Source organism: Delphinus delphis, chromosome 16, assembly GCF_949987515.2.
Source record: "Delphinus delphis chromosome 16, mDelDel1.2, whole genome shotgun sequence".
In the NCBI taxonomy this organism is placed as follows: Eukaryota; Metazoa; Chordata; class Mammalia; order Artiodactyla; family Delphinidae; genus Delphinus; species Delphinus delphis.
In genome coordinates this window covers 49,378,575-49,393,159 of record NC_082698.1, presented here as the reverse complement: position 1 = coordinate 49,393,159, position 14,585 = coordinate 49,378,575, and the positions used below count along the sequence as shown (strand labels likewise).

Genomic DNA, 14,585 nt, shown 5'->3' with positions numbered 1-14,585 from the left:
CCAAGAACCAGGCTCTCTCCTCTCTCCAGTCCGTCAGTGTTCACTTCAGCAGACTTTCAGGGGATCTCGGAGCAGTTGGAGTGCACGGGGACCCTAAGCTTTCCACACTGGGGACCCTGTGCTTCTGTGAGCACTGCGTTGGGGCACATTAGCTGTCTTGGTGGTGCTGATGCTGCTGCGTTGGTACCACAAGCTCCCTTACCATCTGTTACCAACCTGAGAGAGAGGTGCTCACAGGCTGATGGCCTGGGGAATGCCCTGAGCATCCTGTCTCAGAAAACCAAGTAGGGTAAACCTCAAGAACACCACTGTCTTATATACCCTGGAGAGAAGCCATCTCTTCTTCATGCCTTTAATCCGAGCAATTGATAAATCACTACTCCTCCTTCTCTTGTGTCATCCATCTCTGCTCCAGGGAGCAAAGGGAGGCATGGACTGTATACTTGATTAAATTCTACAGAAAACCCCAAAGCCTCATTGAACTTAATTAGTTCTACCCCTTTTCCCAGTTTTGCAAACAAGCTACTGAATGAATGGGCTGCAGGCCCTCCTCCTAGGCCTCTCCCTGATGGGGTTTAGGCTCAGGTGCTCGTGATCAGAAGAGCCCAATCAACATCTGGGAGGTGGGAGGAGGGAGGTGGGAGGGCTCAGAGATCCGATAGCAACATGGGCACAGCACTGGGGCTCAGGGGACCTGCCTTCTCCTCTCAACTCTGCCAGTAGCTGGCTGAGCTGCCCTCAGCGCACATTACCCTCTCTGAGCTTCAGGATGTGAAACGAATGATCTTTAACAATTCTCACCCCTCCAAGTGGATGCTCCTCAGTGCTGGAAAACATGTGTTCATCAGGTAACAGGGCGCTGCCCCTAAGCCTCAGCGCCATGCCGGCCTTTTCACCTGGCCGCTTCTGCCACAGTTTGGATTCTGGTGGACCAAGGCAGAGCTCTAGTTCTGCTCCTTCACCCACCAGGATGTCACCCCACGGACATGTGTGAGTGGTGGGCTTAGACATCACTGGGGACACGAGCTCCTGTTAGCAGGCTGGCTGCTGGGAAAAGGCCACTGAGCTCACCCATGCTGTTCACCTCCATCCTCTCTGTGAGGCCAGGTAACCTGGTCAAGGGCTAAGGTAAGTTCCTGTGGGGAAGCGAGAAATGGGGGTGGGATGATGAGAGATTATCTTCGTCAAGGAGGCCAACCAGGTGTCCAGACTGAGCACTTGGAAACTCAGTCATGCCCAGGAGTCCAGAGAAGATCAAGTTCAAAGGATGGACGTGCACCAGAAAATCACCTGGGAAGCTAAAGAGGCCAATGCAAACTAGACACACATATTCATTTCTGGTGGACAGGGTCCACGTGTCTTTGCTTAGGCCAGAACACTCCTGTCTACACAGTGTTTCCCCCCACTCTCCCCCAACACGCCCCATTGCTAGTATCAATTACCAGGAGCTGATCCGGAAAAGATGGGGAGGTGGGCAGTGAGGGCCAGGTCTCTGTCCTGCCCCAGCGGACAGCATCTGCTCCCTCAGCCCCTGTGCAGGTGAATATGGAGTCAATCTGCTTCTCTGGCCCCAGTTTTTCACATCTCCACACTGACTCTTTCCACCCTGCATTTATCTTAAGAAGTTATTATTGGGCCCTTCCCAGATCCAGTTAATCTTTCATTTAATTTTAAATTACTAGGCCCATCTGGCTAACTCCTACTCTACCTTCAGGCCTCAAGTGCCACCTCCTCTGGGAAGTCCTCCCTGGTCTTCTGGGTCTGGTCAGATGCCCTTCTTTGAACTCCTCCACCCCCAGAATATCCTCTCTGTCTCACTGACTGCCCTGTACTGACATCGCCTACTCACATCACAGCTCCCACTGAGACTATGCAGCTTCATGGGAAGGTTACACATACTTCCTCTTTTTTATCCCAGGACCTGGCACAGGACTAGTTGGGGACAGGGGTGGAGAGCAGCATGTACTGGTACATAGTCGGCACTGAGGAAAACGTGATGAATAAACAAGTTTGTGTAGGCTCTCATCTCCCGAAGGCTGGTTAAACCCCAACTGGAGCATGGGGGCTGCCAGCGTGTTCTGACTGACCAAGCCTACCTCTGAGAGAAGAGGTCCCTGTAGGGGCTGCCGTGCTGCAGGGCGATCCCATAGCCCTTGCTGCTAACGCTGTTGCCAGTGACAGTCACGGAGCAGTCGTCATCTGTCAGGGCTGCGTACTCCACCACGGCCACATCCCACAGAAAGGCGTAGTTCCCCTTCTTTGCCTGAAACACCAAAATCACCATGAAGTCAGGCAGACCTGGCCTCCCGTATTATTTTCGAGCAGTGAGGCCTCTCAGTGGTGGGATTTGAGGGACCCTTCTATATGGTCCTCTGCCCAACGAGCCGGCACAGCACACTCTCCTATTTTCTGGTCTGCAGGTTCCACCCCTGGTTGATGCCACTCACTGTGGTTAGACATAGAAGGATGTGATGATGCATGCAGGAGGCCCCAGTGCTGCGCATCTCACAGAGAGGTGGGCAAGATGAGCTGTACGTGGCCTCTGAGCTAGCTTCCTGGTCACAGTGCCATGGACCTGTTTCTCAGAGTAGTGAGCTCACCTTGGAGAGTGCAGAAAGTCTGACCTCAGGGAATTGAGATATTCTGACCGGAGATTTAGGGGGATGCATGATAGTATCCATTTAATATTTCTACTTAGAACTTGACTGAGCCCTGCTTAAGGCGAACATGGGAGACGGCCCTAGGATCAGTGCCCCCGAGTGGCTGTGACTTAATATCTAAGTCATGAACTTGCTATGCCTGGGGAAGAAGCCATTAAGGACAGGGTCCTGACTGTTATGGTGCCAAGCCAGGATTCTGCCGCTTCCCTTTCACTGCCCACACAAAAGTGTGCACACACAAACACACACGCACATACATAAGCATACACACATTTATATGCACACAGATATATATGCATACATGTGCATAAACACACGCACATGCATCTACATGGAGGAGGCTTCTGGTGTCAGTGTCTCTATATCCATGCAATGGTGGCAAATTGTTCCATCCGAATTTGCCTGTGGCCACAGCTGAAGTCCCACTCCATCACACCCATCCACAGCAGACATTCAGTTCTATCCTGAGCCATAATCCTGACTTGGCCTGGAGTTTAGGCACTCACAAGTAATGTGAGCTGCTTTTATTTTTGGAAGAAGATGCAAACTAGACACTGTCACTTGGCCAGCTTAAAATAGAGCATGATGTTCTTAATGCAGCCAAGAGCCTGGTTTTAATTCTCTAGCGAACATACAGACACCTCATGCTTTCTTCTCTCCTACCACAGCTCACACTAGATGCTGGAGGACCCCAGCCTGGGGCAGTGGCAGGGCTGAAACATCACAGGTAACAACAGGCCAAGCTGGCAAGCTACAAGCTTTGTGGCACTGTCAGCAGGGGTGTTATTCCCTTCTCCTGCCTTTATTCAGTTGTCTTTGTGTCCACTGAGAATCTCCGGAGAATGCCATAGCTGCTTAGGTGAAGCTCATCACGATATTGCTTCTTTTGGGACCCTAGGTGCCCGTGGGCCAAGCTGGCTTATTTTCTCATCAGGAGTTTTCCATCCGAAGGCTTTGTGGGTGGAGCATGGCCTCCCCCTGCCAGGAATAGACTGCTCCTAGCCATTCACACAATTTTACCCGACGATCTTGTAAGAAATGACATAGACCATACCACCCATTGATATTCACCTCGGGAACAATCCAAATATTACCTCAGAGCCTCTTTCCTTGCCCAAGTCAATTTCAGGAGTCCCTAAAGGGCTTTGACCCAGGTTGCAAAATTACACTCATCTCTCTCCCTCCACATGGGAGCATAACAGTTTTGAAATTTTCTCCTGCTGGCAAACACGTTTTCTCCTGAAAAGATATATATTTTCCACCTCTTAGTAACCGAGTTTCTCAGCAAAATGTTGACTTATGACCTAATATTTGGCTTCTGTCCGACTCTGGAGCATTTCATACCCGTGCTTGTAATTCAACATGACAATCAGACATTGTTATTTGCACAATTTCAAAAGGGCATGTCATGTTGAAGAAAGAATTAAGATCAAGTTCGTTCCTACGTTTCAAGTGATGTTCCAAGAAGGAGAAAGAAATAAGCTGGCCTGCCTCAAGTGGAAACCGGCTCTGACAAAAGCCTGGCATGGCCACTGAACGGGGCACTTGGATCCGTCAAGCCACAGGCATCTGTGGCTCCAGCTTGGGCTAAGTGACAGGTGAGCACAGATCCATGAAGGAAGCTGCATTTATAGTCCCGCTGCCTAAGCTGAGAAGGCAGAAAACATATGGAAGGCATGCTGGCGATGTCTCAGGTGCAAATCCCTGCTAACCAGGAAGGCAGTCAGGAAAAGAGGAGAAAATAGAAGTTCTCCTTCTTGAGCTGCTGAATGACCCCAGACACTCAGTCTCCCTATTTGTAAACAGGGACTACATTGACTACCATAGTTCTTATGTCTGCTTCAAGAAGCACATGGCTGGTCCCTAATCTACCTAACGATGCCAGAACAGGGAAGACCTGGAGAGGCTGGCTGATGCGCCACCTCTTACATGTGGGCTAACTCAGAAACTGCAGCTGCAATGGAGCTCTAGCCTTATAAAATACTTCCCATCCCCAACAACCCTTCCTCACTTCCTCAGCATCCCACGGCTTCCTGGGTCTTCTTCTCTTAGCCTCATGCTGAGTAAAATGCACCACCCTGGGCTTCCCAAGTTCATCAGTTTCCAGCACAACTTCCTGGACCTTACAGGTGTCTCCCCAATCTTCCTGGTATGTCGCAGCCCCTGTATGAGACAGAAAGCTTCTTAGGTAGGACCATATTCTCAGGAACACTTCGGATGCCAGTATCAGAAGCCCAAACATGCCATCCACCATGGCTATACCCCCTCTATAGAGACCCTCTTCTTGATCCAGGCAGAATGAACGCCCCATAACCTCCCCACAGTTATAACTCTTCCTTATGGGATCAGAACCGATTTTCCATGCAGCCTCTAATAGTTATGTGTCCACCTTCTTATTCTGTGCTGCTTATCCAAAAGTTCTGGCTTCTCCATATGTGGGGGATGCCAGATACATCAAAAATCTGCCTCCAAGAGATCCAAGAATTTCCTCTCTTTCTCTCCCCTCCTGTCATAGGCTCATCCTCTGCCTTTCTTGAGTCTGAGCATCTCTACCATTCTGCTCTTGGTTCAGCCTCTTGCCTCGTCTCTACTTCCATTGAGAAGGCATCTCTACGCCTCTCCCTCTACCCTCCACCCCCTCAACTCTGTGCCAGAGATCTCGCACACTTTGGGACATCTGTCATTTCCTATTTATATTAACTACTTCTTTTTGCTGAGGATTGTTTTCCAGTCTCTTGGGAAGACAGACTATTGGCAGGAATCTAGCCTCTTCTCAACTGTGTGCCACTGGCTGCTCCTCACAGAGAAAGAAGGGTGAACCAGACACCTTCCTGCAGGAAACTGGGAACGCTTTGGCTAAATGGCACAACAGAGCTCTAGGGTGGCTACTTTGCCAGCGTTCATACCAACTCATCCTTTCTTATGTCTCCCAGTCCTGTCCTTTCGCTACTTCGCAGGGGGCTAAGGGGAGTTAAGGAGGATGTTATGTGAGATCAGAAGCAATAGGCAGTGAGCTGTTTACAAATAGATTATTGACGTTTATTTCATAAAGTCTAAAAGATGAAAGCGGTACCATAGATTTGTGTTCTGCGTTAAAACAAAACAAGAACAAATACTGGACTTCACCTCTTTAATGAGTTATATTACCTTGATCTGGCTGGCCCATTTATAATATTAAATGTATTCCTAACTTCTAATCATTGACTTATTATGCATCAATGCCTTGGAATGCGGCTGTTGGAAAGTTAGGCTGGAGACAAGGCTGGTAGATTCAGCCAAGCCTTCCCCAAGCCTTTGGCTCTATGCAGAAGGCTCTATGCAGAAGGTGGGCACAGCGACCCAGGGAGCCCTTCAGAGCTGGCTCTGGAGTCCCGGGACACCAGCCCAAGATACTTCCAGGAGCTATGAAGGCATCTTTAGCTCATCTAAGACAGTGGAGGTTTGACAGTTAACACAGTCTAGGAATATAATTTCCTACTTCCACAGTTTGTTTTTAATTGGTCATATCCAGTGTTAGTGAGGTTGTGACAAAGTGGGTGTGATCCTTCGCGGCCACAGGCATCACAGAATGACACAACATTTCGGAAAGTAACGCAGCATCCATGACATGAACGTCTAAAACTGCTCCTACCCTTTGCCCTAGCAAATTAAGAATTTAACCTAAAAAGTAAACCAAACGTATCTATGTATCTTAATGACGTGACAGGCATTTTAAATCTAATGTTGACTATAAAGTAAGCATGGGACAGTTTAAATATTTAATTTAGGGACATAATTTAATAAATTATGGTTCACTAATACGATATGGTTTTATGCAACTGATAGTAATTATAAAGACTATGCAGAAACATAGAAATGTATATATACATATTATATATATATACACACATAGAAATATATACATATTATATATGTAAATTAGTAGAAAACAATGGGATGGATACACTATTATTACTGTTCTGTATATATGTGAAATGTAATACGCCAAAAGATGAACAGGAATATTACATAATGGAGTGGGATTAGTGGTGATTCTTAGGACAAATTGATTAAAATATTTTCTTTCATCTTGTTACACAATCTATGCTATCACACACTACATAGGTACCAGATCCGATCTCTGTACCAGATTCAATCTCCGTTGCCTTGTGTGCTCTTGGCTCCTAAAGGCGCTTTTGCCCATCAACAGAGCACAAAGGTCTGTCAGAGCTCTCCGGTTTCCCAGGGCACTGGCTCCCTGACACTATTCAAACACCTGGGAAAGTCTCCCTTACATCCCTGGCCTGCATCTAAACATGTGGCTTCATTTCACTCTCTCCTTTTCCTTAAAAAAAAAAAAAAAAAAAAAGAAAGAAAAGGCATTTGGTTCACACATAAAAGAAGAGATGTGAGGACCTTGGGGAAAGGAGAAAAGAACAGCTTTGACATCACATAAAATGTCACAGAAAATGTCCAGTTGGCACCTCAGGATGCCAGGACAGCAGCAGGTAGACAGACCACTCCTAGTTTGTCTCCCAGGAAGCATCTTAGCAAACAGAATCCAAGCCCATCCCTGAAGTCCACTTCCTCCCAAGTCCACCCACATGCTGATGCACTGCTACAAATGGAAAGGGATTGAGACCACGGGGCTGTCTGACCCCAGTGCTTAGAGCAGCCTCCCTAACATTTGGGGAAACATGATTAGCCTACTTTGCTAGAGGAAGGCTGGGCACCATAAACAGAGTCACAAGTGAGCTGGGATATTGGATGGCTCATCGCCGTTGCTCCACACTGGTAATAAAATGAGATTGCATTGCCCTTCATTGCACCACTAACATGGCCCTTCCCAGAACTCACTTGGAGCACAAACTTTCCAAGACAACAGCCTTGGAGGCAAGAACTTCATAATGCTGTTCTACTCCATCCTAACTGATTTTGGAAAGGGACAAGCAACCACTCTATCCCCCCAAACAAGAATGCAGGTACTACAAACATCAAACGCAAATACTATCAGAAAAGAAGTGCTAAAGGAAATCAGGTGTCTGCATTGCCAGGTACAGGGTAGGTGTGAAGTACCTCCTGGATGCTGGGTTGCCAGATACATGATTCCTTTTCTATCCATGGTATAATTCTGAGGGGCTGAACATTAACCCCATTTTACAGATGAAGAAACTGAGACTCAGAAAAATAAAGTGACTTGTCCCAAATAAACCCAGATGGTGAGTAGTGGAGCCAGGTCAACCTGGAGAAAGACAGTCATTGCCATTCCCACGGGTTCTATCACCAACAGCATTCCCCTGGGAAGTGCTCAGAGGGTAGGGGCACCATAGCAGTTTCCCCAGCCCTCCCTTCGTGAGTCCAAGCATGGCAGAGGGGAGAGCACAGGTTTCTTTGGCTCCAGTGACTGTCATCCTCCAGCTTTACAGAGGTGGTTCGTGGAACAGCTGAAATGTGGGGAGAGGGAAGACACAGGGGCCTGCGCTGTCTGTGGATGGGGATGTTAGGGTATCAGGGACACCTTGGAAACCTGATGCAGCCTCATGGGCATTAACCATCCAGTGACACGCTCATTGTCTCTCCTTGCATCCACCCTTCACCCCAACAAAGCAGAGCTCAGCATCCCAAATCTTAGCTCCTACGCTCATGTTCACAAAATCGCCACACATCACCACAGGCATCCTGAATCCTGGCTACAGTGATACATTATCATGCGCTACGCCAAATCAAAAGATGCAACAGTAAGACCCAGACTATCTATGGAGAAAAGAACAATTCTACGGTCTGCTGGCAGGAGTGTGTGCTGGAACGATATTTCTGGAACGGTAATTTGGTGGGGAGAATCAAATGCTTTTAAAATGTGCGTATGTAGCAGTTCTACCCTTAGGAATTCATTCTAAGGAATTATTCCCTTTCAGAGAAGATGTTTGTACAAAGCTTCTCAGGGCAATATTGTTTAAACTAGCAAGAATTGGAAACCATCTAAATGCTTGACAATTGAGAATCAGCTAGGTAAATGATGTATTAGATGATGGAATATTATGTTACCGCTACTATGGTGTTTTAAAAGAGCATTCCCTGCTAAGGGAAACAACTGTCCGTGATGAAGAAGAGCCAGCCTGGGTTCTGGACTCCAACCGTACAGATACGAATCCCAACTCCACTGCTTGCTGGCTGTGTAAGTGCCGACAAGATGCTTAACATCTCTGAACCTCAGTTCCCCTGGATGTAAAATGGTCCATACTTCAGAGAGTTCTGATGACGATTAAATCCCTCAGTAAACGTAACATGCTTAGGGTTTTGCCTGGCATGTGGTGAGCACTAAATAAATGACAACCAGTATTATATCGTTTAGTGAAAAAGAACCTGTTACAAGAGAGTATTTACATTGTGATATCTTTTTAAAATTATTATGCAAGAACTTTATGAAGAATCAAAACCAAGTACCAAATACTATCTTTGGGTGATGCCATCATGGGTGACTCCTGCTGGTTTCTTTCAGTCTCCTGTGTCCCCATGTTTTCTGCAACTCAGCAAGCATTTCTTCTGTGACTGCAGCTGCCCAAGAGGGTAGTTTCAGTGATTCAGCCTCCTTCACAGAGCACAGGGTAGTGAAAAGAGCAGGATTCTGAATGAAGACAGACACACTGCCACATTCCAGCTCTCTGGTGAACCTATAGACTTGGGGCTTGAAATGAACCTATATAGACTTGGGGCTTGAGGATGAAATTACAGGACACAATGCACTGTGCCTGGCACACAGTGAGGACCCAACACAAGTTCCTTCTTCTCTGTCTGGCATTCCCCAGCTCAGTTCAGAAGATCAATACCTCAGCTGTCATTGAAACAACTTTCCTCCCACCCACTCCCCTCTTGCCAACCATTCCTCCACCTTGACCAAGTCAGCAACATGCTGTGTGTGTGGGGCATTTGTGTGTGAGTGTGTGTACGCGTGTGCCCATGAGGATGTGTGTGCATGAATGTATGCATGTGTGGAAGTGTGTGTGTGTGCACGTGTGAGTGTGAGTGTGCCACCACATCCCCCAGGGAAGCAGAAGAGAGGTGAACTGAGGTATGAAGCACCTGGAGACCACACGAGGTTCAGGAAAAGGAGACCTTCAGCTGGAAAGAAGGAGCCTGCCTATATCTCTTCGGTCCCTCAGAACAGTAGAAAGAGACCTCCAAAATGATGTGAAAATGTAAGGCAGACAATCAACAGGACCCTCGGAAGTGTTCACATGGCCTCCTCAGGAGGCTGTAAGGAAACCTGCCAAGCGAGGAGCGAAAGAGAATGACCCTTCACCTGGATCAGCCCCTGGACCAGCACAAGCAAGCAAAGCCAGGGGGGCTCAGTGGGAGGGGGGACGGCAGCTGGGCTCTCCCACGGTTAGTGCAACAGCTGCTTTCCTGAAGCGTCCACAGGGTACAAAAACATCTGGTAGGGGGATGTCGTGTGTGTGTGTGTGTGTGTGTGTGTGTGTGTGCGTGCGTGTGTGTATGGTCACGAGCACAGGCCTGAGCCCTGAAGTTTTGTCATGGTCGTTGGTCACAGGGAGGTCGCCCATTACCTGGGCAAGAGGACAGAGATGATAGAGACACCCCAAGGCTACAGCAGCAGAGAACAGTTCCTGACGGCCAGGCAGTAGGTCTGCAAAACTATTTCTGCAAGTGATTACCTGCCCTATATCCTGGTACTCCTGTGTCCCAGAGGAACAGAGTCAACAGTGAGAAGCAGAGCAAGTGGTGAGGAGTGGCAATTAGTTTTCAGGCCACCAATGCCATTACCTTCTCTTTGATTCCTTAATTTCCTTTACAGAATGTTCAACTTCATTTCATAGAAAGTATGGCATGGTATGTGGGTGAGAGCAAGGGCCTGGAGACGGGGAGACTAGGTCTTCCCCTAGTGTCCTTAGCCAGCCACCTGAACCCTCTGAGCCTGAGTAACCTCTTCTAGAAGACAGGAGTAGCGAGCCCCGCCCACCGCTTAGGCTTATCACAGGAAGAGACAACACAGAAAGTGTCTGATGCATTGAAGGAACTCAAACAATAAGATACTATCCTTATGATCATGATAAACATCACCAGCATCATCCTTATAGCTTTAAGTTCAGATCCTAATTGAAATGCAGTTGCCTTGGGGTAAATAACACTTGAAATTGTCCTCATTCATCCAGCCTGGTAATTTAGAAAGTCTGTTAGACGGGGTCACAGTCTTGGCCCAGTTACCGACTCACTACTGATTAGTAAAAATGGAAGATGAGCGCAGACAGTTCTTAAGATCTTCTCCAGCTTTAACATCCTCCAAGTTTATAATATAGACCAGTTGTTCTCAAAGAATGTTCCCTAGACCAGCAGCCTCAGCATCACTGGAGAAATATAAATTCTCAGGCTCTATTCCAGACCCAGTGAAAAGAAGACCCTGGAAGTGGAGCCCAGCAATCTGTCTTAATAATCTCTCCAGGTGCCCCTGATGTGTGCTAAAGTTGGGATTCAATGATAGAGACCTCTCTGTCCATGAATTTCTGATCTCCTCTTCAGAGTAGGTTTAGGAAGGAAAAGAGTATTACAGCTCTAGGATCTTGAGTTGGGGCAGCAAATGGAGGAGGGAATAGCATAGGGTTGAGACCAGGGCTATTGAAAACAACCATTAAAGGAAAGTCACACTTTACATCTTCTTCCTGAATGTCATTCTACTTGGTGCTTTCCCATCCATTCTCCTATTACAAAGTTCAGGCTGAACTTCCACAGTACAAACTCTGTCCATTTTCCAAGGAAATGGAGACGCAAAAAGGACTTTGCCCAAGACACCAGAAGCAGCTATTCCATCAGAGCTTGAATGTCTCCCCAGGTCTCCTTGACTGCAAATGGCCTTTCCTTCTCCCACATCAAAAGTTCAACATCAGTAGCCCCGAAGAGCCACACAGAGCTCCCTGAGCAGCTGGCTGTTGTCACACTGACAGATTCTGGACAAGCTTTGCTAATGATGTCTGCCTCCAGCACCTGACCTTATGGAGGCTTCATAGCTGCTTTCCCTTTTAGAGCCTCTGGCACTCTGGGGAGAAAGAATCTTATTTAGTGAACCAAGTATTGTCTCAGTGGGAGAAGCTTTCTCACATCTCCAAGGGAGAAGAAGCTGGTTTGGTACAATGGAAAAAAGAAAAGCCCTAATTTGGAAGAATCAATGGCTCCTTCCTCAAAAGTCTGAAACTGTATACCGTCAGCAAAGCTAGGGGCCACAAACAACCTTCTCAGCAGGGCAAAGGGACACATTGATTTTCAATGATTTGTCAAAACTTTAAATTGTCCAAAGACCATGATAAACAACAATCTAATCTGAGTTATTCCATGGGAAAGATTAAGAATGATCTCAAAAAAGGGTAATTTGGTTTGCTTATATACAAGATAGATTCGGAAGAGACAAGAATACGGAATGAGAAATACCCATGTAGGAAAGGGAAACAACCTAAGAATACATGAACCCAGGAATCACAGAGGACAGGCATCCATGGGGTCAAACATTCCATGAAGAAGCACAGGGATAGGGCTTCGCAGATACTCCCAGCACGCGTGCACAAGTGCGTGCACACACACACACACACACACACACGCCTGCGCACACATGGAAGGATGTGAGCCCCTTGGCCATGCGTGTCCTTTTCACCGCCCTAGCATGATGTCTGGCATACAGTTGGTGCTGAATAAATATGTATAAAGTGACGAATGCAGAACTGAAGGGCTGAATACGAGAATCTGAGAAGCCTGAGGACTTGAATCAAAGCACGCTGGGCTGGCTATGTCCTGTTTGCCCCTCCAAGTCTGCCTTCCACTCTTTTCCATCCTGTGCTCTCCTCCAGAGCCTGATTTCATGGATAGTATCAATGGTAACCTTTGGTCTCTGGCTAAGAGTCACTTCCTAAGATTCAGGAATAAATCAAATACTGATACTATTAAAACAACAATCATACCAATAAGCACTATTCATTCAAGCATATGTTCTCAAACTTGAGAGGGAATGAGTACCCCCTGGAGGGCACGTTCAAATACAGATGATTAACCTCTCCCCAACTTCCCTCCTCCAGCTTCTGATTCATTAGGTCTAAAGTAGGGCCCATAAGTTTCATTTCTAACATGTTCCTGGATGATGCTGATGCTACTGGTCCAAAGACCACCCCTGGGGAACTACTGTGTTAAAATACACTCTACAAGGCATTGCATTCATCCATTCACATCACCTCTACTCTACAATAAATCTGAGAAGACCTGGTATTATTATTCTTATTTTTCAGATGAGATAACTTTGTTTAGGAGTAAGTTTTTTTTTTTTTAAATACATCTTCATCGGAGTATAATTGCTTCACAATGCTGTGTTAGTTTCTGTTGTACAACAAAGTGAATCAGCCTTGCCCAAGATCTCACCTCTGGCACAAGATGGGTACAAGAATCAAACCCAATTCTTTTTTTTTAACTTTTTATTTTATATTGGAGTATAGTTGATTAACAATGTTGTGTTAGTTTCAGGTGTACAGCAAAGTGATTCAGTTATACATGTACATGTATCTATTTTTTTTTCAAATTCTTTTCCCATTTAGGTTATTACATAATATTGAGCAGAGTTCTCTGTGCTATATAGTAGGTCCTTCTTGGTTATCCATTTTAAATATAGCATGTCAATCCCCAACTCCCTAACTATCCCTTCCCCCTGCCCCTGCTCCCACCTCCCTGGTAACCATAAGTTCATTCTCTAAGTCTGTGAGTCTGTTTCTCAAACTCAATTCTTGTTAACTCAAATCCCACACTTTAGTCACTACACTATGTGGCCTTAACGGAGCACTTGACTCCATTAAGACAAAGTTCAAGTGAGACTCACGAAACTACACCCTGAGGCCAGTGTAGCTTTGCCATCTGCAGACACATCCTCTCAGTGTTTCTTTAGCCATAAAGGGTTGTTGGAAACTGGCAACCTGGACTATGCAGGAAAGAGAAAGAAGCAGTAAAGTTGCATGTGATCACGATTCATATTAAAGACTATCCCTTAATGTGTTCAGAGACCATCCCTGCGGGGCTTATGTTGAAGAGCCTCATTTTCTAATCTTATTTGTAGCTAAGGATCCCTTTATGGCCTTTGCTAAAATGTCAGCCTTGAGAGAGAGAGAAAGAGCTCTCACAATAGCCTTTCACTCTTTGAGAAGCCACGAAAGAGGTCATGTCCTGATCCAGATGGACTCCCATTCCCTCACAGAACGAGTTCTGAGCTCTACCTGTCAGGCTGTACAGCTCTGTAAAGTCAAAGAATCTGCAAGATGCGCCACTAGGGGGCCTGCAGGGTCACGGCCCTGATAGAAGCCCACCTCATGGTCCAGGGCTGCTGAATACTCACTAGAAAGTGGAGCGATGCCTGCTCATCACTTCCTGACATAACCGACTGAGGTCTGAGATCCGAGCTGCACGGATACGTCCAAAACCTTTCAACGTGAAGATTCTTAAAATATTAGAAATACCAAATTTCACTGCTGAGCAGTTTCTTTACCAGGCTCCTCACCATTCCTGCTTCCTTTATCTGACCCTTAGGAGGCATGCTTTTCTGAGCTCTTACTGTTCTAATGACTCTTCCTGATTTGAGTTAATCCACCTCTCATTTCTCTCTCTCTCTGCTTCTCTGCCTTTGTCCACCTGTTGGTGTGTGTGTGTTTTACACACACACACGGTAAAAATTTTAAATGTGGGGTTCAAAGCCAATCTTAATACCTCTATGTTGGAGAGTAAAGGGACTATTTATTAGAGGTTCCCATTCCAGTGGAAACAACTACTTATATCCAAATAGGTTTTTTTGTTGTTGTTTTTAAAATTGAGGTAGGGCTTCCCTGGTGGTGCAGTGGTTGAGAGTCCGCCTGCCAATGCAGGGGACACGGGTTCGTGCCCCAGTCCGGGAAGATCCCACATGCCGCGGAG

At 46.6% G+C, this 14,585-nt stretch overlaps 1 protein-coding gene across 1 annotated transcript in view; it reads right to left on the bottom strand.

Moving 5' to 3' along the window:
- Nucleotides 1-14,585, bottom strand: part of GRID1 (glutamate ionotropic receptor delta type subunit 1) — a 666,253-nt gene that overhangs the window by 24,353 nt on the left and 627,315 nt on the right. The window contains exon 14 of the mRNA XM_060033707.1: nt 2,097-2,263. Within this exon, the coding sequence (XP_059889690.1) occupies nt 2,097-2,263 (167 nt within the window). The remainder of the gene's footprint in view (nt 1-2,096; nt 2,264-14,585) is intronic.